The sequence below is a fragment of the Helianthus annuus genome, chromosome 16 (genome assembly GCF_002127325.2).
Source record: "Helianthus annuus cultivar XRQ/B chromosome 16, HanXRQr2.0-SUNRISE, whole genome shotgun sequence".
NCBI classification, from domain to species: domain Eukaryota; kingdom Viridiplantae; phylum Streptophyta; class Magnoliopsida; order Asterales; family Asteraceae; genus Helianthus; species Helianthus annuus.
In genome coordinates this window covers 5,700,759-5,722,924 of record NC_035448.2, presented here as the reverse complement: position 1 = coordinate 5,722,924, position 22,166 = coordinate 5,700,759, and the positions used below count along the sequence as shown (strand labels likewise).

Here is a 22,166-nt window from a genome sequence, read left to right as displayed (position 1 = left end):
GGTTTATATTAAATCACAACTAAGAAAATGTTTAAAGACAATCCTAAGTTAAACGTATTTTTCTCCAACGATCTCATACTAATCATCATCATCATCATCATACTCAGTAAATCCCATCAATAGCAAAGCTAAGGTAGGGTCTGAGGAGGGTAGATGTAGACAGCCTTACCTCTACCATGTAGGAATAGAGAGACTGCTTCCAGTGAGACCTCCGGCTCGATTATCAACTAAATATTAAATCAGATAGTTTTTTGATCACCAACACATGTCTATCTCCATCTATGTTGTTTCTAGATTATCAAGTAAGCACGTTCTATATTTTTGTTTCTATTACGTTTGATAAAGAATTGACCAACATAAGTGTCACTAGCATGTAAAGTATAATATTATGTGATTTTTAACCATTAAAGCTCATATATAAACGGGTTAAAAAGTAATAAAGAAACATTAGATAAAATTTTATATTTTTAAACTAAGATAACAAAACCCATGTGGCTTATAAAGTTACAAGCTTCATGAATACGGTTCTAATAGTTTGGGTTCGTGGGTCTAGAGAGTCGGAACCGGAAGTCGCTCTCCCTACTCAATGTTTTAAAAACCGGTTTTTACACCGTACCAGATTGAGCTCAGAAACAGTTTAACCGGGTGTATCGGGCCGTTCAATCAGGTATACTGGACGGTTTAACCAGTTCTACCAGACGATTCAACCGATACTACTCATAATTGTGATCCCAAAATGAACAAATGGCTGTGATTGGGCCACTTGGGCTTAAGCCCAGCCCACAAAACTCCAAGCCCAACATCCTTAAATCTTCATCAACCTCCAAAAACAAAAACCTCTGAAGATTTAGTTTTTAATTTCTTTTAATATTCTCTCACAAATATTAAAAACACTATATAAACTGAAGCCCTTAAACCCTAGTTCCAATTTTTTTTTTCAAGATTTCTCAAACACCAACTGTTTTTCCTCTTTCACCGATCTCTGCCGCCTCAAGGGTTAGTTTTATTTCACTCAAATCATGCTTCTTTATGTTAAAGCTTAAACCTTTATTGATTATAGCTTCTGGGTATCGATTATCTTGATCAAGATCGACATGTTTGTTGCTTTTCTTGAATCTTTTTTGTCAAATTAACGAACTTTTGTGCCCCATTAGGTTTCTTGATCATCATTGTTCATGGGTTGTTTGCTGTTTGTAGATCTATTTAAATTTTTTTTTTTACATTCAAGATTCATGTTTTTTAATTTTAAAATTGGGTTTATGTGAAATAGTATTTTTTGCACAGATAGTTTTTTGAATGAAAGATGAGTTCTTGAGTTTTTTAGGGTTTTTGTTTTGTTAAAATTGAAAGTTGAATGCTGCATAAGTTGCATTGACTAGGGGGTGTTTGGCACTGTGTGTTGAAAGTGATTATATGGTTATTAGGGGTGAGCAAAGGGAAAACCCGACCCTACCCGACCATTACCCGAGAACCGATCAAACATAAAATACAGAACTGATTCACTACCCTAAATATAGGGTCGGTTCCGATCCATAGGTCCAAGTCGGGTTTCACCATGAAAAGAACCGAGAACCGACCCGACCCGATTTTATATGAAAAATTGGAACCGATCTAAATACCTAGATACTTGTGTTCGGGTCGGGTTGGGTATATTTTCGGTTCGGTTCTCGGTTATTTTCGGTCCGGACCTAAACTTGCTCACCCTAATGGTTATCTTGTTTTTCAAGTAATTTATGTTGTTTTGGGTATAGTGAAATTGATGTTGGTTGTATGGATATTTAGGGTTTAAAATGAAATAAGTAGCTTTGGAAGATCAGTTTAGGACTAGCTGCTACAGAACCGATTCGTTTTGAAAAGCGAGAAACGCATGGAGGTGCAAAATGGTGTCCCTTTCGTACGTATATATACATATATATGTATTTATATCTCATAGGTTTTAGCATCCCCTGCCCAAATATTAGCTATAAATAAGCCTGCTGTACAACATCTTACTGCATAAAAATGCCATGTAAAAATGTAAAATACTCGCTTTATATAGTTTGAGGCAACACCCCCTGCGCCTGAGGTCGCTTTCAGGGGCGGAAGTTAATGTTGCCCCGACCTCCACTGATTTTTCGCTCGTGGTGTTAGTTTTACTGAAAAAATATTACAGTGTAAAATATTGGGTGTTTAAGAGTCCGGTCCCCGCCGATTTGCATTTTGAGAGTCCGACCCACACGGAGTTTTCGTTCAAGCTCTGCCATGGCCGGCCCTGAGGGTGGGCGGGGAGGACCACTGGTCAGGGCCTGATATTCCGAGGGGCATGTTTTTTTATGAAAAAAACCCGATAAATATATGTAAAATAACTTTTTAATAGGGTACACTCATACAAACACCAACATAGGCCCCCTCACAAAACTATTCTCATGGTTTAGATTAGTTATTAACCCCTTTGGCATTAGGTTTAGACCTTTAGTGAGCCCCATACCCAATTTCGTTAAGGCCTACGGGCACATTTTTTCAAGCTCGAACAGGGTACACGAATTCTTAGGGCCGGCCCTGCTCCGCCACTGGTCGCCTTGTGTCTAAATGTCCCTCAGGTGCACTTTAAAAAAAACGACTAAATGGTTGTTTAGAGTGTAGGGTCGTCTAGACTAATGGAGCAAGAAAACATCAATCAAGGTCTATAATCTATATACATCTACACAATACTTTTATGTTTTAAGTAAAACATTTTTGTTTTAACTTTTTTAAAACATATTACATATTAAATAGTGATGCTTATTGCTTAATTGCTTATAACACATTCTTATATGATGTTTTTCATGTAAACCAAAAACCGATATTTAATATGTGCAATATATAATATATTTTAAAGAAAGTTAAACAAAAAAGTTTTACCATAAACATAAAAGATTTATGTAGATGTATATAGACTAATAGACCTTGATTGGTGTTTTCTTGCCCCGTTAGTCTTCTCTACGTACGTATAGACTAATAGACCTAGATTGATGCGTGTGGACGAGTAGGGGAATCATGTGAATAGAATGTTAATACATAGTGTTAATTATATCTTGGTTTCAAAAGGCAAGAAGCGCACCAAGGCAACAAGGTCTAAAATCGACGCGAACTAGGGCACAAATGGTTATTTAGGGTCGTGTAACACATAATACCATAAATAACAGTTTTGAAACCAATACTAAACTAAACACCATCTCTCGGAACGTTTATTTTACAGCTGATTTTCTGATTGATAGTTTTTTTTTAAAGAGTAAATTACAAAAATCGTCCTTTATGTATGTCACTTATTGCGAACTGTGTCCTTTATCTTCAATAATTATAGAAAACATTCTCGATGTTTGCAAACCCTTGCAATTTATGGACCCCACATGAGGGTATTTTGGTAATTTTACTCTCATGTGGGGTCCATTTGGTCAGATTTAACCACAAAAATACCATCATGTGGGGTCAATTTGGTCAGATTTAACCAAAAAAATGTAACTGAGTTAGGGCTAAAGGACATAACTTGCAAGGGTTTGCAAACATCGAGTACGTTTTCTGTAATTATTGAAGACAAAGGACACAGTTTGCAATAAGTGACATACATAAAGGACGATTTTTGTAATTTACTCTTTTTTAAATAATGCTAAAGTACCCCTAAATGTAAGTTTAATAGTACTTCAAGTGTTTATGTTAGTCGCCAAAAGAAAGCCATTCTAGTGAAAAACTTTATATTCAAAATATTATAATTTTTTTTTTTTGTAATTTTTAAGTTTTTATGTTATCATTTATGCATAACGTGTTGACGGATTTATACATTGCAGAAATTTCCGTATCAATGGCCAACCCGACAAACAACAGTGAACCCCCTAATGTGGATTCACAGACGAACAACAAGCGTCGGAGGAAGAAATCCATAGTTTGGGAACACTTCACAATCGAAACAATCGACGCTGGATGTACAAGAGCCCGTTGCATGCAATGCAAGAAATCATTTGCGTATATTTCGGGATCAAAGTTAGCCGGCACAAGTCACCTCAAAAGACATATTGCATTGGGAATCTGCCCCGTAAGTCGAAATCACGAGAAAAGCGGTCAAATCGTACCGTTCACTCCTCTTCCGATTAAAGTCTCTCAAGATGTTAACGCTGTACCACGAAAGCGCGTTAAAAGTAGCACCTCCGGATCAACAAGTTTTTCGTTTTATCAAGATTGTCGAAGACAGGATATCGCAAAGATGGTTATTATGCACGAATACCCGCTTACGATAACGGAATGTCCCGCTTTTTTAAACTGTGTAAAATCGCTTCAACCCGAATTTCCCATTTTGTCTGTTGAAGCCGTTGAACGGGATTGCGTGGGATTATACAGACGGGAACGACAGACGCTTTTGAATCTTGTTAGTAGTATACGGGGTCAGGTTAATCTTTCTCTCGATATGTGGGCCACCGATCAAAGCGTAGGGTACGTAATCATAACAGGTCAGTTTATCGACGATGATTGGAAACTGCATCGAATGGTTCTTTCGGTTATTTTGTTACCGTTTCCCGATTCGGAAACTGCGTTTAATCATGCTCTTCTTTCGTGTGTTGCCGATTGGAACTTGGAGACGAAGTTGCTCGCGGTAACGCTTGACGAAACTTTCGCAAACAAAGCCGTAAGAAAGAATGTACGGCATTTGCTTTCCGTTAAAAACCCGTTAATTCTTAACGGTAAGTTCTTGATCGGAAGTTGTTACGCACGGGTTTTATGCCATCTTGCACAAGATGCTTTAGGGGTGATATCGGAAACGGTTAAAAAAGTTCGTGATAGTGTAAAGTATGTGGTTACGGTTAAATCTTGTCTCGACAGATTTAACGATCTTCGAATACAACTTCAGGTACCGAGTGCGAAAAGTCTCGTACTTGACGACCAAAGTCAATGGAACACGACGTATCATATGCTAGTAGCTGCGTGTGAATTAAAAGAAGTATTTTCTTGTTTGGATACTTTTGACTCAAATTACCGAATTAGTATCACATTGGACGAATGGAAACACGTCGAAATTCTTTGTACGTTCTTGAAACTTTTGCTCGATGCAGCGGATATTTTAACGGGCCCCACGTATCCAACCGCAAATGCGTTTTTTCATGAAGCGTGGAAGATACAGCTCGAGCTTAGAAATGCATCGGTTAGTGACGATGCGTTTATCAGACAGTTGACCAGGTCAATGTACGAAAGGTTTAACAAGTACTGGAAAGATTGCTTTTTAGTGTTTTCGATTGCGGTTGTGATGGACCCGCGTTTTAAAATGAAGCTTGTGGAGTTTAGTTTTACGAGAATTTACGGTGAGGATGCGGATCACTGGATTATAGACGTGAGTAACGGTGTTCATGAACTGTTTCTTGATTACGTTGTACAGATGCTTCCGCCACCGACGTTTGTCGTTAACGGAAATGACGGTTTTCTAAAGCCGGAAATCCGTCAAGAAGAAGAAGACGAAGAGACGATTCTTCATTGCGAAATTGTGAAAACCGAGGCGGATGAAAACGAATTATTTCTGTCAACAAGCGACGAGCTTTCGGATTTCGATGTATACATCTCAGGAATTTCGAATCACCAGAATACAAAACTAGAACTCGACCAATACTTAGAAGAATCGGTGTTACCGCGTATGCAAGAGTTCGACGTCTTGGGGTGGTGGAAATCAAACCGAAAAAAGTATCCAACTTTATCGAAAATGGCGTCCGACATATTATCCATTCCCGTTTCTACAAAGTTTCAAGATTCGGTTTTCGATATGAAGTGTAAGAAGATAGATAGATATCGATGTTCGTTAAAACCATCGACCTTTGAAGCACTTGTATGTGCAAAAGACTGGCTGCAAAACGGGATATCAGATCATTCATCGGATCTTTCACCCTCGATTTCTCCAAAATCGGTAGTGAAAACTCATTTATAGTCGTTTTAGACGTACAATCACAAGGGTGTTTTGCAGGTACTTGTTAAAACTCGGAGTAACAGACGGATTCTAATTCTTTTTTTTAACTTGTTTTGTCGAAGAGAAGTAGGCAATAATCGTTTCCCTTGTGAGGATTTTGTTAAACAGTATTAGACTTGAATTTGTGGTATAATCATGTAAATCATTTGGGTTCTATTTGCCTTGTTCTACCATTTTTATATTTGTGTGTGTGCTGCAGTGTGCACGGTTTTAAACGTTGAATGCGTCGGTTGGTAGTTATTGTGATTGTTTGGTCATGAAGAAAGTGGATCTGTAGAACGAACGTAAGTTGGCGATCAAGTTGATTCTTGTTCGACTGTAATGGTGCGACTATGATATATGTGCTCGTATGCAATGTGATTGTTTCACGACGCCTACATTGCTAGCCGTGCAAACGAATTTGTGTAAGAAAATTTAGAACAGTGCAAGCAGATTTTTGCAAGTGAATGCAAAACATGCATATTTTTGCAAATAACCATTTAAATATAATGATCATGTTATAGAAACTTAAGCGAATGCAATGACGAAAACGATTATAATTACTAGTATTAGATTTTCCAGGTCATGAATGGTCTTAGTTAAATAGGGTGTTTCTATAAGTGTTATTGGATTTTAATAATCCTAATTTTCACCCGTTGGCCGGCCGTAAAACTAACTTAAAAAAATCTTTATAAGAATCCCAAGTTATAAGAATTGGCGCCCATCGATCCTATTCTAACTGGGACCCTGATGGTTTTTTGCTGACGTGGCAACTTATGTGGCACAAACCTAGTTATTGAATTTCTAACTTTCACCACAACAACCACCACCACCACCATTACCCGTCACCACTATCAACAACAACCACCATCAACACCATCCGTTAAAATGATCCAAGTGTTATAGTCTGTTGATGTTAATCGAGGAACCTGAAACGAAGCACTAATACGTTCTCGAACCGAAACAAGTGTTGTATTGACACTTGACAGACAGGATATTTGTGTCTGCCATCTCTCAACTGTTTTTACTTCAATTGCCTTCAACTATATAGCTATATAGGTTTCTTCTTTTCTTATTGGGCTGCCTTGATCCAACTTGGGCCTCCTTTCAATTTCCAAGTCAAAGTGGTAGCAGACTAGCAGGTCCACTTCAAGCTAAATAACACAAAACAAACTGGCACCAACTTACAATATTAAGTTATTAACTAATACACTGTTTAACATCACACTAAAAACCTTCTTGCATCTTATTTTCTTTCCAAATATTTCATCATAAAAAATTGTTCTTTTTTATCTCTTCAGTATGATTGCAGCCTTCCTTTTAACTCTTTATCGATCCGCTTAGGTTTTGATCACTTTGTTCAATGTTCTTCTTTCTGTCGATCCATTTAGGCTTTAACTTCCCTGCTCGATCTACTTAGGTTCGGAGTCTTCCTTTTCTCTGTTGATCCACAAAGGTTTTGACAACTTTGATTCTTCCTTGGACCGTTACACGCTCTTATACCAATTGTTGGAATGAATTGGATCAAAAACACAGCAACACAACTTTGTGAGAACTCCTTACTCTTTAATCCAACTCCAACTTATAATAAAGGATTCCAAATAATGTCATGTGGCAATATCTCCTTTCAAAATTTTATAAGTTCTAAATTATTATAAATCTTTCTATAGATAGTGATAGTAAACCTATAAAATATATATTTAGATATCTATCGTCAAACCAAACGAATAATTTTAGTTTATAACTATTTTGTTAAATACTTTTCTATTTCAGTTCGAATATAATAAAAGAAAATTTAAATCTATATTTTTTTATCATTTTCCCTACTCTATCAACAATCCAAATCAATACTATATATTTTACAGGGGCGGACCTACCCACACTCGTGGGTGAGCGGCCGCACCCCTTGAAAAAAAGTGTTAATTTTCTGGTAATAATCATATTTTTAATTTATAAAAAAAGTTGTAATAAACACCGATTTTTATAAAAATATAACCTAAAGACTGCTTTTTATACAAATACAACATCATTTATAAGTTTGTAATCCACTCATTAAACAATTTAGCCTAACCCATGCCACAAAATTTGAACTATAATAAAATAACCCAACCCAAACCGCCCCTTTCTATTTTGTTTCTCCCACTCTCTCTCGTGACCTCGTCTGCCTCGGTGTTACTGTGTAAACAAGCGTTTAGACCTGGCGAGAGAATGTGAACATGCGTTTAGCCCCTGGATATTACTTGTGAACCAGCGTTTAGCCTATGTTAGTTCATTGTAAACAGCCGTTTAGTGCATACACCTGTATAACCTCACATTCTTATGGTGGTTGATTAGTATTCCAGCTAGGATATTTCAATATAGATTGTAATACAGCTTAAATCAAATAATCCTCTAAATGAGGAGTGTTTTTTTTTTTTTTTTTTTTTTTTTTTTTTTTTTTTTTTTTTTTTTTTTTTTTGGAGTTAAATGTCATTTTAGTCTATGTGGTTTGGGTCATTTTGCTAGTTTGGTTCAAAGGTTTGAAACGTTGTCATTTTAGTCCAAATAGTTCCAAACGTTGCCATTTTAGTCCACTGGGTTAACTTCATTCATTTTCTCTGTTAACTAGAAGGGCAATTCAGTCATTTTTTATGTAATTCTGCCAACTAGAAGGGCAATTCGACCATATAAAATGACCAAATTGCCCTTCTCGTTAATAGAAAAATGGAATGAAGTAAACTAGTGGACTAAAATGGCAACGTTTCAAACTATTTGGACTATAATGACAACATTACAAACCTTTTGACTAAACTGGCAAAATGACCCAAACCACAGGGACGAAAATGGCATTTAACTCTTTTTTTTTGTGTGTGTGAAGGCGCATACACCTTCAACACGAGCCCGAAGTTCATTCGATCATCCAAAAAAAACATGTTTAGAAAAAAAAAATACAAAAAACAAAACTAAATCAACAATGAAAGCACCTATCAGCCATATCAAGAATAAAACATTTCAACTCTATTCACTTGTTAGTCTACACTTCATGATGAGAAAACATAATAAACATAACCTGTGTTTCAATCTTCATTTAACTTCAGTTGGTACCCGAATCAACAAGAACAGGAAGGCGGCAATGCAGACTAATCGATTTATCAGTTTGGCGCGTACCCGGAATGAAAAACTGAAACACCACAGTCAAGCAAGAACCCTGTTGAGCAATCCCATAAAAAGCACAATCCGGTTTTGCTAAATGACACTGAATCGACTTAAAGAAATGCTTCACGCTAACTTGCACACTCATCGCATCCCCTTTATCAATCGCCCTTCGCGTTCGAGTCTGCGCAGTCAAATTCTCGTCACCAGGCGGGACCCGCGCCTGCTCCCCTATCACCTTCAGTTTCCTAAACTCGGCCCCAAGCGTGATCAAACTAGTCGAGATTTGTAAATGCAAGTCACCGTATTTGGTTATCGAAACGTTTAAAACATCACCAACGTGTTTCATACGGTCCACAAACGACTGTAACTGGTTCATGTCCGGAACTTGGACTAGCGTTTGCGGTAAGTCTTGAGCCATGTCTAATGCTGACTGGAGTTCAAGAACGTCTGTCCTCGACAGCGGTTTCGAGATCGGGACGTCTTGAATAACAGCAGACTTATACCCTTTGGTTTCGAAAGTTAGAAACGGCATCGGTTGGTTTGAATGAGGCGGGGTTTTCTTCACCAGCTTGATCTGGAGGCGGTTGGCGGTGGCATCACCGCCAATGGAGCCGCCGAACTCAGTGTAGATCGTGAGAACGCTGTGCAGGGCTCGTTGGAGAAGTGAGAGGTCGATTGTGAAGGCGATACGGTCATCGTTTTGGCTGGAGATTCGGTAATCTTCAAAGAGGGCTTCTTTTTGGAACTGAGCGATGGATTGGATTCCGTCACCGTTGAGAAGATTGTGGAGGAAGATCGCGTGGTCTCGGGTTAGGTACAGGTGGCAGGTTTTCCCCATTTTGTCTAGGGCTGGAAGAAATCGTTTCTCTAAGAGGTTAACACCATGGTCAGTAAGAAAGGCTTTAAACTTCATCTTTCACAGTGAGATTAACAACGCGTTCAAGTGTCCAACTTCTTCAATCTGTGAATATTAGCAAGAGCTAATGAGCTAGCAGTCCATGAAATTAATAACGTTAGGGCTGTAAACAAACCGAACGAACACGAACAGAGCCTTGTTCATCTTCGTTCGTTAAGGAATGACCGAATGAACATGTTCATGAACTGTTCACGAACACTTACCGAACGAGATTTCTTTGATTTCTTGTTCGTGTTTGTTCATTAAGGAAATGAGCGTGTTCCTGAACTGTTCACGAACACTTACCGAATGCAAACAAACACAAACGAACACAAGAACACAAACAAATGTTCATCAACATACATGAACACAAACGAACATTCATGCACACAAACAAATACAGACGAACATATACTCGTTTTAGAATAAAATCTGCATTTCTTATTACAAAGATTACGAAAAATCCCCCAAAATTAAATAAGTACTTAATATAATTACCCGAAACATAGTTGACATAATTGTCATAAACATAACTAACACAAAAATTTAGAAGTTTTCCAAGCTTTGTCATAAAGTGAAATTTAAATTAGCAAATGAAGGATGTTGGCGGAGGCATATAGTATAACCAGCTTTTCATAATTGTTAAAAAACTAAAACCAAAAAACTCAAAATATAACATATAAAAACCTTTCTGTGAACGAACACAAATGAACATAAACGAACACAAATGAATGGACACATTACCGAACGTTCACGAACATAAACGAACCAATGCATCCTTTGTTCATGTTCGTTTAGCTTACGAACGTAATATCTTGTTCTTGTTCGTTCATTTAATAAACAAACGCACGCAAACGAACTTCCCGCCGAACTGTTCGTTGAACGTTCGGTTCGCTTACATGCCTAAATAAGGTGTTTGTGTTCTTTAATCCGTATATTATCAAGAACTAATGAGCTAACAGTCTAACTGTCTAACAACCAAATTCCTGTAAAAACATCAAATATATACACGTATCAATATATCATAAAACCCTAACCCTAATGTAACCCTAAAATCGTCATAAACTAAACACGAACAAAAAACTATAACATCTGGTTTCATATCATCGATTTACTAAACAATAAGCATGATAATAAGTACCGATTCATCACAGATCGTAATTAAAGTTCAAAAATCCAGAATAATCACAATGAATTAGCGAAAATGTAAATTTGAGAGAGAATTATACTTACGGTATGATAAGAGTAGCGATTCGTCACAAATTATGATTAAATATCGGAAGAATAAGCATAAATAATCAACAAATATGCAGATTTAAGAGAGAGTACCTTGAATTTGATGATCGAATAATTTGGGCCAATTGGAGGGAAAAATAAAGGGGTAGAAGTTTTCCAGCATGACAATTTACACCCCCAATGTTTAAGTTGTTTTCGTTCTAGACCTCGGATTTGCTTTACCTACAGGGGTGTGCACGGTTTGATTCGATTTTTAGGTAAAACCGAAACTGTAACCGAAAGTTCGATTTTTGGTTTTTGAAAACCGTTAATTTTTGGTTTTAGCAACGGTTCGGTTCGATTTTTCGGCTTTAGAAACAAATTACGTAATATTCAAAAATAAAAAAGTATGATTCAAAGTTTAAAAATATTTCTTAAATATTTACATTTAAGTTAATATATTTAATCTTTTTAAATTTTAATTAATATTGTCACATAAAACTAACCTTCTAATCTATTTCAATTTTTATTCAAAGTTTTTATTAAGACGTTTTCTTTTATAATCTTTTGAGAATCATTTATTTTTTATGTTAAATTTTGTTCTTTGAAAATCATTTAATTTTTATAGTTAATTATGTTATTTCTTGTAAACAATGGATAAATCATGTTTCAATGATAAATAAACATGTTAATGTTCTTATTATAAATATTTAAGAATCAAGAACAAAATTAATAATTCTTAGTAGTAGCATTGGTTAAATACTTAAACTTAAACATAAAAATATATGGATTTAGCCTACTATTATAACTTATCAGTCCGGTTCAGTTATTTTCAGTTATTGAAAATGGTTATCCGAAAACCGAACCGAAATTTTCAGTTATTAAAAATCCAAAAAGCGAACAATCAGTTTTTGTTTCTTGTTTCGGTTTGGTTATTGAAAACGGTCAGGCGTGACGTGTGTTCTACTTTGTTTACGTTAGTGACATTAACGTGGTTAGAAATAGATAAAAAAAAGTATAATGTCTCGTACGTTGTGGTGTAAAGTTGTAAAACAAAATATATAAACTCACTACATACCGACAGCGAACACAAAACCGGCATATGTATAAACATCAAAAGCAATACCAGGAAACAAATTATATATCAAACATATATGCACAGGAAAGGGCAATAACAGAATACAAATCATTCATGTTTTATCTTCAATATTATGAACTCTACTTAAGCTTTCTTCAAACGCCTGCAAAGCAACCTTATAATGATCCAACGAGATCACGCCTTCCTCCACAACTTGCAACGCGCTTCTATACAACTGATTAAACCACTCCACCGTATCTGTACCGTCATTACTGTTAATCCCGTCATGATCCGAAACATATAATCGCTTATAATCCTTCTTCCATCTCGATAAAATGTACTTGGAAGGAATCTCTTCGACCCCGTTAAAATTTAGCACGCATAACGCATGCCTGCATAAATAACCGTTGAAATTAAAGCAACTGCAAATGCAACGTACGTCAGCTGCCCCTCGATTATACAAAACTTCGAAATCCTTAATCTCCCTCCGGTTTTCACCTGCTAAAACACGTTCTTTCACCAAAAAGATCGTAATCGCCCCGTCAACGTGTAACTGCGTGGTACTAAAACACGAATACATCTCTTCAACTTCGAGTTGAAATTTCTTGAAGATTTCGTGGGTGTAAACTTTCGACAGTTGTAACTCGAAGAAACATCTTGTTTTTAATGTAGGAGATGAGTTTCTTGATTCCACGTCGGCGTTTGCTTCTTCTTTGTGTTTTTTCTGTAACGCGAGTTCGTATTTGTCGAGAAATTCTTTTAACGGAGTTTGTTTGTGGATGTATTTATAAAACACGGGTTGCGGCGTGTCACCGGGAGCCATTCCGGCAAAAGACGCGTCTTTTAAATACACCGGGGCCCACCAGGCCCGATCATCGTATAAAGCCCGAAGCCACTCGTGCTCACCGAGCCCAAACCGTTGGATCATGAAAGCCCACGCGTTTTCAAAGTCGAACGGTTTTAACGTCTCGTAAGCCGCTTTAACCATAACCTTTCTGATCGCGTCGTAGTTTTTTAACCCTCCTAATTTCTCGGGAACTTTTTTCATTATGTTAGATAAACTAAACCGATGGTGAGATTTCGGAAAAACCTCCGAAACCACCCTCTGCAAGATCTTGCACCTGTCGGTAATTATCGTTTGCGGGACACGCCCCGATGTGCTAACTAACCATGATCTCAAAACCCATAAATACGACTCGGATGTTTCACCTGAAAGCAAACCGCAACCCAATAATACGGATTGATAATGATGATTCATCCCTGTAAACGTGACGAGCGGAATCTCGTACTTGTTCGACAAATACGACGTGTCGAAATAAATCACATCGCTAAAGTAACCAACCGCAGCCCGACACCTGGCGTCTAACCAAATCATATTTCTTAAACGCCCCTCATCGTTAAGATCCATCAAGTAAAAGAAATTAGGGTTCGTCAATTGCATACGAAAGAGGTAATTATATATAGCTTGCGCGTCACCTTTCTTTAAATTCAACTGATCAGGATGATCATGAACAGACGAAGAAGAACCGATTTCCCGACCGTGTGAATGTGAATTACCGTTATTACCCCTTGAATCGATCACGAGTGCTTTATATAATTTTATCGTTCGCCCTTCTGCGTCAGAATCCGACTGTACCATCTTCTTGATGGATTTATGAACCTTTACACCGAGTAAATGGTTATGGTCTAGCGTAACTTCGAGAATTCTCCATCTTCTTGAATCCACTAAACGCATTCGCACCATTGCAGGACAACCTGTTCGTGTTTCTTTTCGTAGACGGTTCACGTCTTTTATTCGCTTAAAACCCTGGCTGCTACAGCATAAAACCGCACCGTATTTCTCTCTGCTGTTTCTTTTAAACCATGAATTTTTCACACGTACTCGAAAACCAGACTCCCGAGCGTAACAATTATAATAATTATATGCATCGTCATACGACTCGAACTCCATTCCTACAGCAGGGGCTACAAAATCCTTCTTTCCTTCGGGAAATCCGTTTTCACTGTCGTGTTCTACTTTCTCCTGTAGATTAGTCTCACCGTCTTCGTCATTTGTCAAATGCTTACGGTTGGGAGATACTTCTTCCATCTAAAAGCAGATCATACAAAACCTTAATGGCTTAATCTACATAAACATTGACATTTTTTCGTGAAAGCCTATGTAGTCAAAGCGCAAAAAAGTGAAGGCTTTTTAAGCGAGACGCATAGTATAGAAATACCTATTAGGTAGGGGTGCTAAACGGGTCGAGTTCGCAGGTTGGCAGGTTCAACCCGACCCGAACCCGAAATTTTTTTATGAACCCAAACACAGCGTTCAACCCGAATTTTCAATTTTTTTATTTTTTTTCGCAAATTAATATATTATAGTTAAAAGTTTACTTAAAAAACAAAAATGTATATAATAAAATTGCTTTTTAATTATAAAACTTTATGTCAATCTCTCTTTTTAAGTTATAATTATGCATAAAATACACACCCAAATCAATGTATGACATAATAAATATTGTAAAAAACAAAATATAATACAAATGGGTTAAACGGGTCAACCCCGGCCCGTTTATCTAAACGGGTTTGCAGGTTCAACCTGAAACTGACCCAAACCCGTTTAGACTAAACCTAAACCCGCGAATTTCGTGTCGTGTTTTCGGGGTGTGTCAGAAATTCACACCCCTAATTTTAGGCTTGTTTGGGGGTTACGATTTTTGGTGGCAATTCAGCCGGAAAACGCGCGTGATCGCCTGAAACAGCAGAGTGCACCTAGTGTGCTTTTGACAACATAGGTTCAAAACTTCAAACAAAGCATAATCCCACATATATCTTGAAAAAAGACTATCAATTTGTCATAACAAAACCCAATTCACTGCATTATTCAATAAACAAGGTTCACAAAACTTAGAAAAACTAACAACAAAACTAAAAAAATCAAATCTTTAACTCACCAATATACAAAAGATTAAAACTTTGACAGTTTCTAGAAGAATAGCAGCAATATATCATCTAATCACCTACAAAACGAGATTCAAATGTATTAATGAAGCAGATAATTGAATGTTTAAACAGTTGTTGAAGGTGAATTACCAGATGCCGTAAGAGAATCTTCGCTTCGGTAACAGATCATCGTTAGTGGTTACAGAACGCATGTCGTGAGATCAATCAATGGTTATGTTATTGAGTGTGGTTTGATCATAAGTTTTGGAATTGGGGGTTTTTGTTGACAAATTGGAGCCCTAGCCATTCTAGACTTATGTAATATGCATCGTGTATATTTATACCTCATTGGTTCAAATGTAAAGTAACTTGGATTTGTGGAGACCGAATTGTTGAATTGTTTCTGAATAAAAGTTACGTTAAAACGTAGATAAATTGAAGATATACATAAAAATAAGCAGAGAAACGTATTATATATGGCCCGACTTGCTTGTAAAAGAAATTTACGTTGACCACCAACCAAAACTTATACCGACGCGTACATAAAAATAAGTAAAAAAAATTATGTTTTTAAGTTAAAAATGGTACCATGCGTTACGGTGGGGTCGAAACGTAAAGTAAGTCGAATTTGTAAAACAAAATTTATGCTAAAACGTATATAAACTTAAAACGTACAAAAAAGCAAAAAAAAAAAAAAAAAAAAAGAACATATTATATCTGAGCCTACCCATTTTTAAAGAAAGACAATCAACTTGAATTTATACAACACGTACCTAAATATAAGCATGTAAAAAATGATTATAATTTTTTTGGAAAGTTGAAGAGTTGTAACTGCCAAGCTTTTAATGTTTTCTTAAAAAGGGTTGTAAGGCCATGGGGTATACTTTCACACCCTTTTACTACACGTAGGCACCACATAACCTACTTGACCCTTTTTCACTTCACCGCACACCAAGGAAATTGTTTAACCCCATTAACGCCCCTTAAAATTAATTAAAATACATACATATATATATATATATATATATATATATATATATATGACAAAGATCCGTTAGGAACCACCCTTTATTGCGAGAACCGCGAGAACCAGTGTGAACACATGGCAAAGTTGTAATTATGTGGTATTTATTAAAAAACACGCGCCCCTCTTCTCACCACTATGTTCAGGATCTACAGCTTTTAATATTAGGGTTTTATTCATCAGCTTCAGCCTTTAATATTGGGGTTTCATTCATCAGATCAGATTGTTGTATACATTGACGACGACGGCCGACGACCGACAGCATTCACGTAACTCACCGGAGTTCACGGCGGCGACATCTGGGCACGGTGTTCCGGCGGCATTCACAACGAACAACCCACCATTTACACCCTCTACATGGCATCATCTGATTCATCACGTGTCGATCCTCACACATCTGATGTTCCTCCTCATACATTCTCTGATAATCCACCTCATACATCTGATGCTGAAATTGTTGGTCCATCTGCTGATAATAGAGTTGATAGTCACAAGATACCTACAAATACAGAACATCAAGAGTTGAAAATCATTTGATTTGTGACTAAAGGGATTATGTTGACTGTAAATGAGGTAAATACTTTGTAAATCGTTATATTTACTGTAAATGATATTGTATTAAATTATATGCACATGTGCATTATGTTTACTGTAAATTATATGCACATGTGCATTATGTTAAAAATTATACTATATCGTTGGTGTATGTATTCTGAACAAGTGCCTTATGGATAACTATCCAATTATGTACAAAATGGCAGCACAAAGAGTCTTGGGTGGCGGACAACTACAAAAAAAAAAAAAAAAAAAAAAAATAGGGGAGGTCACTGTGTGAGATTGGCAATGGAAGAACAAGCCGACAACCAGGGAGGCATCGCTGGAGTAAATGCAGCTTTTGGCGCTGGTGAAAGACACCCGAATGAAGACGGGTCAATATGGGTTGGGTTGGCACTCGGAAAAATAAGTCGACTTTCAATGTTAAACCCGTTAGATAGGATTTGTGTGTCACAAGCGGGGACCCGTCGAGTGGCTTTGTAATGACCTGGAACGGTTGGGCTACACCTAAAGCCAATATGTTAGCATGGAAAGGCGTCGAAGGCAGGTTACTGACATAGACAGAGCTATAAAAAGGGGAATTCATATCAGCGACTCATTGTGCCCAGGTTGCGGATACGAGCAAGAAACTGTTGGACACATCCTCATTCCGTGTTTGATGTCGAAAACGCTATGGTGGATGGTCAGAGCATGGCTGGGAGTAAAAGATTTACATTCTTACTCAACAGTGGCGAATATTCTCTCTTTTTTCGTGGAAGCTGGATATTTCTAAGAAGAAGAAAAAGACAGTCAACTGTATATTGATGGTTACATTATGGATCATATGGTCGAGCAGAAATGAGAAGGTTTTCAAAGTCGTGCGGTGTTCAAATACTAGAAGACTGGAATAAGTCAATGAGTGTACTCTGTTGTGGATGAAAGTCATAGCCAAAATAGAGAATTTAGTGATTGAAGAGTGGTACACTAGTGGTGTGAATGTAATAGAAAAAATAGGAGTTTATATGTTTACTGTATGTGTACTTCTCTAGTTCATGTCTAAAGTTATGGTTTGAATATGTGGCATCTTGTTATGTTAAAAAATGTCGTTATATATAAATTGATAATGCTCGTGTGCATTATGTTGACAATTACATTATGCACAAGTGCATTATATTAATAATTACATTATGTATGCATTTAAAAAATACAGGACGATAAGGGTGATGCAGACGATATAAGATTTCAAAAACCGTTCTAGAGACATACGAGAGACGTACGTACATACGTACATACGAGAGACGTACGTCTATTTATCGGTGAACGTGATTCATACATTATACTGCATACAATGAAACCCCAATTTGCCAACCTCAAAGACTTTTATTTTGATTACGTTATAGTTGATAACGAGCTACAATCGTTCTTAGATGTTCAACAAGACGTAGTAAATCGACCAACCCAAATTTATGATTCTCGAATTAACTATTTATGACGATAAACCAATTCCAATCAGTATTTATAAAAATTCTGTTTTTTTTAGTTGTCATGATGTGGATTATCAAATTTACATTTTGATTATGTTTTTTAGTTGTTTTCATGTGCATTACCAAACTTAATGTATTGACAGAAAGATGCACATGTGCATACATGTTTTTCTGTTTAACTTAACATGGTTATTTGATACGGAAAAAAAGATGCACACGCGCAATATACGTGTTCTAATAATGCTCTTACCCATACATATTTTTTAACAACATACCAGCACGCTTTGATACGTATATATATCGCTTTAATATACATAATACATCCTTTGACATACATAATACATCGACATATGATTACTAATTTTGCATAATGCACACATGCATCCATACATAATTTATCCTATACAACTACTGTCAACCAAATACACACACACACATCAGTTAGCCACTTACTACTGCCCAAACAAAAAAAAAAACACAAAAAAGAAAAAAAACAAACACTACGTGTTTCATGTCCTCGAGTCACCCACATATAACATCCATAACATCATATCGTCTATTCATTTTTCCGGTTGTTGAGCACACCCTAGCATTCCTATTGCTTCAACGCCTCTTCGTCTAACATCTGCTTAACTCTTTCATCTTTGCTTAACTCTTTCATCTGTTAATCCATGTATTTTTTTTCCATCGATGATCTACAATGAGCATGTGTATCAACATTAATTTATGATCAACATATAAGATATACACACGTGCATCATTATATACATGTGCATAAACATTAAATACCTTAATAACATATGTTGACAAACTATGCACATGTGCATATTAACATATTCTGTCAATCTATGCACATGTGCATAACTATATACCGCACAATTATACCTTATTAACATATTCCAAGATTCCTATTGCTTCAACGCCTCTTCGTCTAACATCTGCTTAACTCTTTCATCTTTGCTTAACTCTTTCATCTGTTAATCCATGTATTTTTTTTCCATCGATGATCTACAATGAGCATGTGTATCAACATTAATTTATGATCAACATATAAGATATACACACGTGCATCATTATATACATGTGCATAAACATTAAATACCTTAATAACATATGTTGACAAACTATGCACATGTGCATATTAACATATTCTGTCAATATATGCACATGTGCATAACTATATACCGCACAATTATACCTTATTAACATATTCCAAGATGAAATACACATTCGCATAACTGTATATCACACCAAAAAACACCTAGATAAAACTAAATACCGATTACAGATCTTTGATGCATAGGTGAGACTCCTATTCAAAGTCATATGCATCAACATTATCTACCTTGTTAAACTATTATTTCGAACTATGCACACGTGCATATTAACCTATTATAACAATTTATGCACATGTGCATAACTATATAGATCACAAATTTAGTTTATTATCCTTTTATGTGTAATCATATTCTATCAAGCTATGCAAATGTGCATAACTATATGTCACACAATTATACCTAATCAACATGTTCTGTGTAAGCCTGTTTTGTTAGAAAAATATGCACATGTGCATATCTATATAGACCACAACATTACCTTATTATCCCCTGTTCCGTGTAAGCATATTATGTCAAATTGTGCACATGTGCATAACTATAGCTATGCACATGTGCATAACTATAGCTATGCACATGTGCATTAACATGACATAACTTATCAACAGTTATAATTTAGTAAAAAACCCTAACACTTACCAAATCAAATTTCATGTTGCCCATCATATCTATCATTATAATCATGTTATTAACTTTATTTGCTCAAATTCACTATGACACACTCATTGAATCATCTATTTTATAATCATGTTGCCCTAATTACGAACGGATTAAAAATCCACAATGCTTAGAATCACGTTGCCCTAATTACGAATGGATGAAGAATGTACGGTCGATGATTATGTTCCTAATATATATTATGCGACTGACTTTGGACAAAATTTGGGAACTAACCTCGATTATATGACCATCTGCAGGTAAAATCTCAAATCTGATATAAAATCTCGATCGAGATGCTTCGATGCCTCGATATGGTGAACTGATGATGGTGAAGTGATGATTTATTCGAGACGATGATGTAATCGACGAACTGTTGAGTATTGTTGAGAGATTCAGGGACGAACTGTTGGTATTGTTGAGAGATTCAGGTTGAATGTTTAGAAATTTTGAGAGATCTGGATCTAATCATAGGTTGGAGAGAATGGACATGAAAGTTTTTATTAAATGTAGTTTAATTACTGATTGAAGTCCGATGGTAAAAGGAATCAGGTAGCGAGTTTTTTTAAAACTTGTTTGTTATTTACAAAATTGCCCCCTGTTCACATTGGTTCTCGCGGTTCTCGCAATAAAGGTGGTTCTCGCATGAACCCTACCCTATATATATATATATATATATATATATATATATATATAGGGAGGAGCTCATGCGAGAACCACCCTTATTGTGAGAACCTTGAGAACCAATGTGAACACAACCTAAAATAGCTAAAAAACCTAAAAAAACCTAACCCCCAACCCCCCCCCCCCCCAAAACCTAACCCCCCCCCAAGCTAAAAAAACCTAAAAAAAACCTAAAAAAACCTAAAAAAACCTAAAAAAAACCTAACCCCCACCCCCCCCCCCCCAAAAAACCTAAACCCCCCCCCCAAAAAAAAAAAACCTAACCCCCCCCCCCCCCCCCAAAAAAACCTAACCCCCCCCCCCCAAGCTAAAAAAAACCTAAAAAAACCTAAAAAAAACTAAAAAAAAACCTAACCCCCACCCCCCCCCCCAAAAACCTAAACCCCCTCCCCCACCCCCCAAAAACCTAACCTCCCCCCCCCCACCCAAGCTAAAATGCTAAAAACTAAACCCCCAAAAAACCTAAAAAAATCTAAAAAAAATCTAAAAAAATCTAAAAAAATCAAAAAAAAATCTAAAAAATTTTTTTTGATTTTTTAATATTTTTTAGGTTAAAATCGCTACTTTTCGAAGCAAAAAAAAAAAAAATTTTTTTTTTTTTTGCTTCGAAAAGTAGCGATTTTAACCTAAAAAATATTAAAAAAATCAAAAAAAAAATTTTTATGTGATTTTTAGCTATTTTTAGGCATTTTTGGTGTGTTCACATTGGTTCTCGCGGTTCTCACAATAAGAGGTGGTTCTCGCATGATCTTCTCCCTATATATATATATATATATATATCATGTTGTTGTGTGTGTGCAAATTTTGCAAAGCTTGATTCTCTCCCTCTCAACTAGTTAACTTCTTAACATGTGAAGCTTTTAATGCCTCTTAACACCCTTCAGGAGCGGTTTAACATGTGTTAACGGATGCCAACTAGGATTAACACCTATGGGTGTTAGAGTATACCAGGTGGCCTAAGTGTCATTAAAAACATATTTTTTTACTTATAAAACGCAAACTTTTATAGAAACAATATTGAATTATTTTTACGTGTTTATATTTATGTACGTGCTTATACTGCCAAACTTATATTTATGTTTTTTAAGAAGACTAAAATGTTGACGGGTAAAGACTAAAATGAACAAAAACTTAATAAAAGAAGAAAAATACAAACGTAGTCAACTTGAATTTATACCGACACGTACATAAATATAAGCACGTAAAAATAATTATAAAGTTTTTAGAAAGTTGAAGGGTTGTAAGTGTTATTACTAAATTATAAAGGGTACATGCTAAAATAAAAAAGAAGTTACTAAAAGACAAAAGGAAAAAAAACAAAAAAATAACCAATGGTAGCCTGTCACTCACTGTTCATCCATATTTTATAAGAAAAATGTCCGGATAGTCCCTGTAGTTTCATCTTTTTTCACTTATAGTCCCTATCTTTCTAAAACTATTTGAATAGTCCCCAAGTTTTCCATTTTTGTTCTCAGATAG

The 22,166-nt window shown here is 36.1% G+C and overlaps 3 protein-coding genes across 6 annotated transcripts; 1 reads left to right on the top strand and 2 right to left on the bottom strand.

Annotated features, from left to right (window-relative positions):
• Nucleotides 1-856: 856 nt before the first annotated feature.
• Nucleotides 857-6,132, top strand: LOC110915807 (zinc finger BED domain-containing protein DAYSLEEPER). Its single transcript, XM_022160558.2, has 2 exons — nucleotides 857-996; nucleotides 3,804-6,132. Exon 2 carries the CDS (start codon nucleotides 3,818-3,820, stop codon nucleotides 5,918-5,920), a length of 2,103 nt encoding a protein of 700 aa, XP_022016250.1. The 5' UTR covers nucleotides 857-996; nucleotides 3,804-3,817; the 3' UTR covers nucleotides 5,921-6,132.
• A 2,746-nt stretch (nucleotides 6,133-8,878) lies between these two features.
• LOC110916588 lies at nucleotides 8,879-11,355 on the bottom strand. Of its 4 annotated transcripts, none has more exons than XM_022161293.2 (2): nucleotides 11,298-11,355; nucleotides 8,879-10,034 (listed from the first exon to the last, which is right to left on the bottom strand). In XM_022161293.2, exon 2 carries the CDS (start codon nucleotides 9,984-9,986, stop codon nucleotides 9,012-9,014), a length of 975 nt encoding a protein of 324 aa, XP_022016985.1. In that variant the 5' UTR covers nucleotides 9,987-10,034; nucleotides 11,298-11,355; the 3' UTR covers nucleotides 8,879-9,011. The 4 variants fall into 4 exon arrangements, with proteins under 4 accessions (XP_022016985.1, XP_022016983.1, XP_022016986.1 ...); XM_022161291.2 differs by having other exon boundaries at nucleotides 11,202-11,300; XM_022161294.2 differs by lacking the exon at nucleotides 11,298-11,355 and adding an exon at nucleotides 11,198-11,282.
• A 913-nt stretch (nucleotides 11,356-12,268) lies between these two features.
• On the bottom strand, nucleotides 12,269-15,519 carry LOC110914989 (protein FAR1-RELATED SEQUENCE 6). The gene is made up of 3 exons (XM_022159603.2): nucleotides 15,340-15,519; nucleotides 15,201-15,266; nucleotides 12,269-14,350 (listed from the first exon to the last, which is right to left on the bottom strand). Exon 3 carries the CDS (start codon nucleotides 14,348-14,350, stop codon nucleotides 12,374-12,376), a length of 1,977 nt encoding a protein of 658 aa, XP_022015295.1. The 5' UTR covers nucleotides 15,201-15,266; nucleotides 15,340-15,519; the 3' UTR covers nucleotides 12,269-12,373.
• Nucleotides 15,520-22,166: the final 6,647 nt, after the last annotated feature.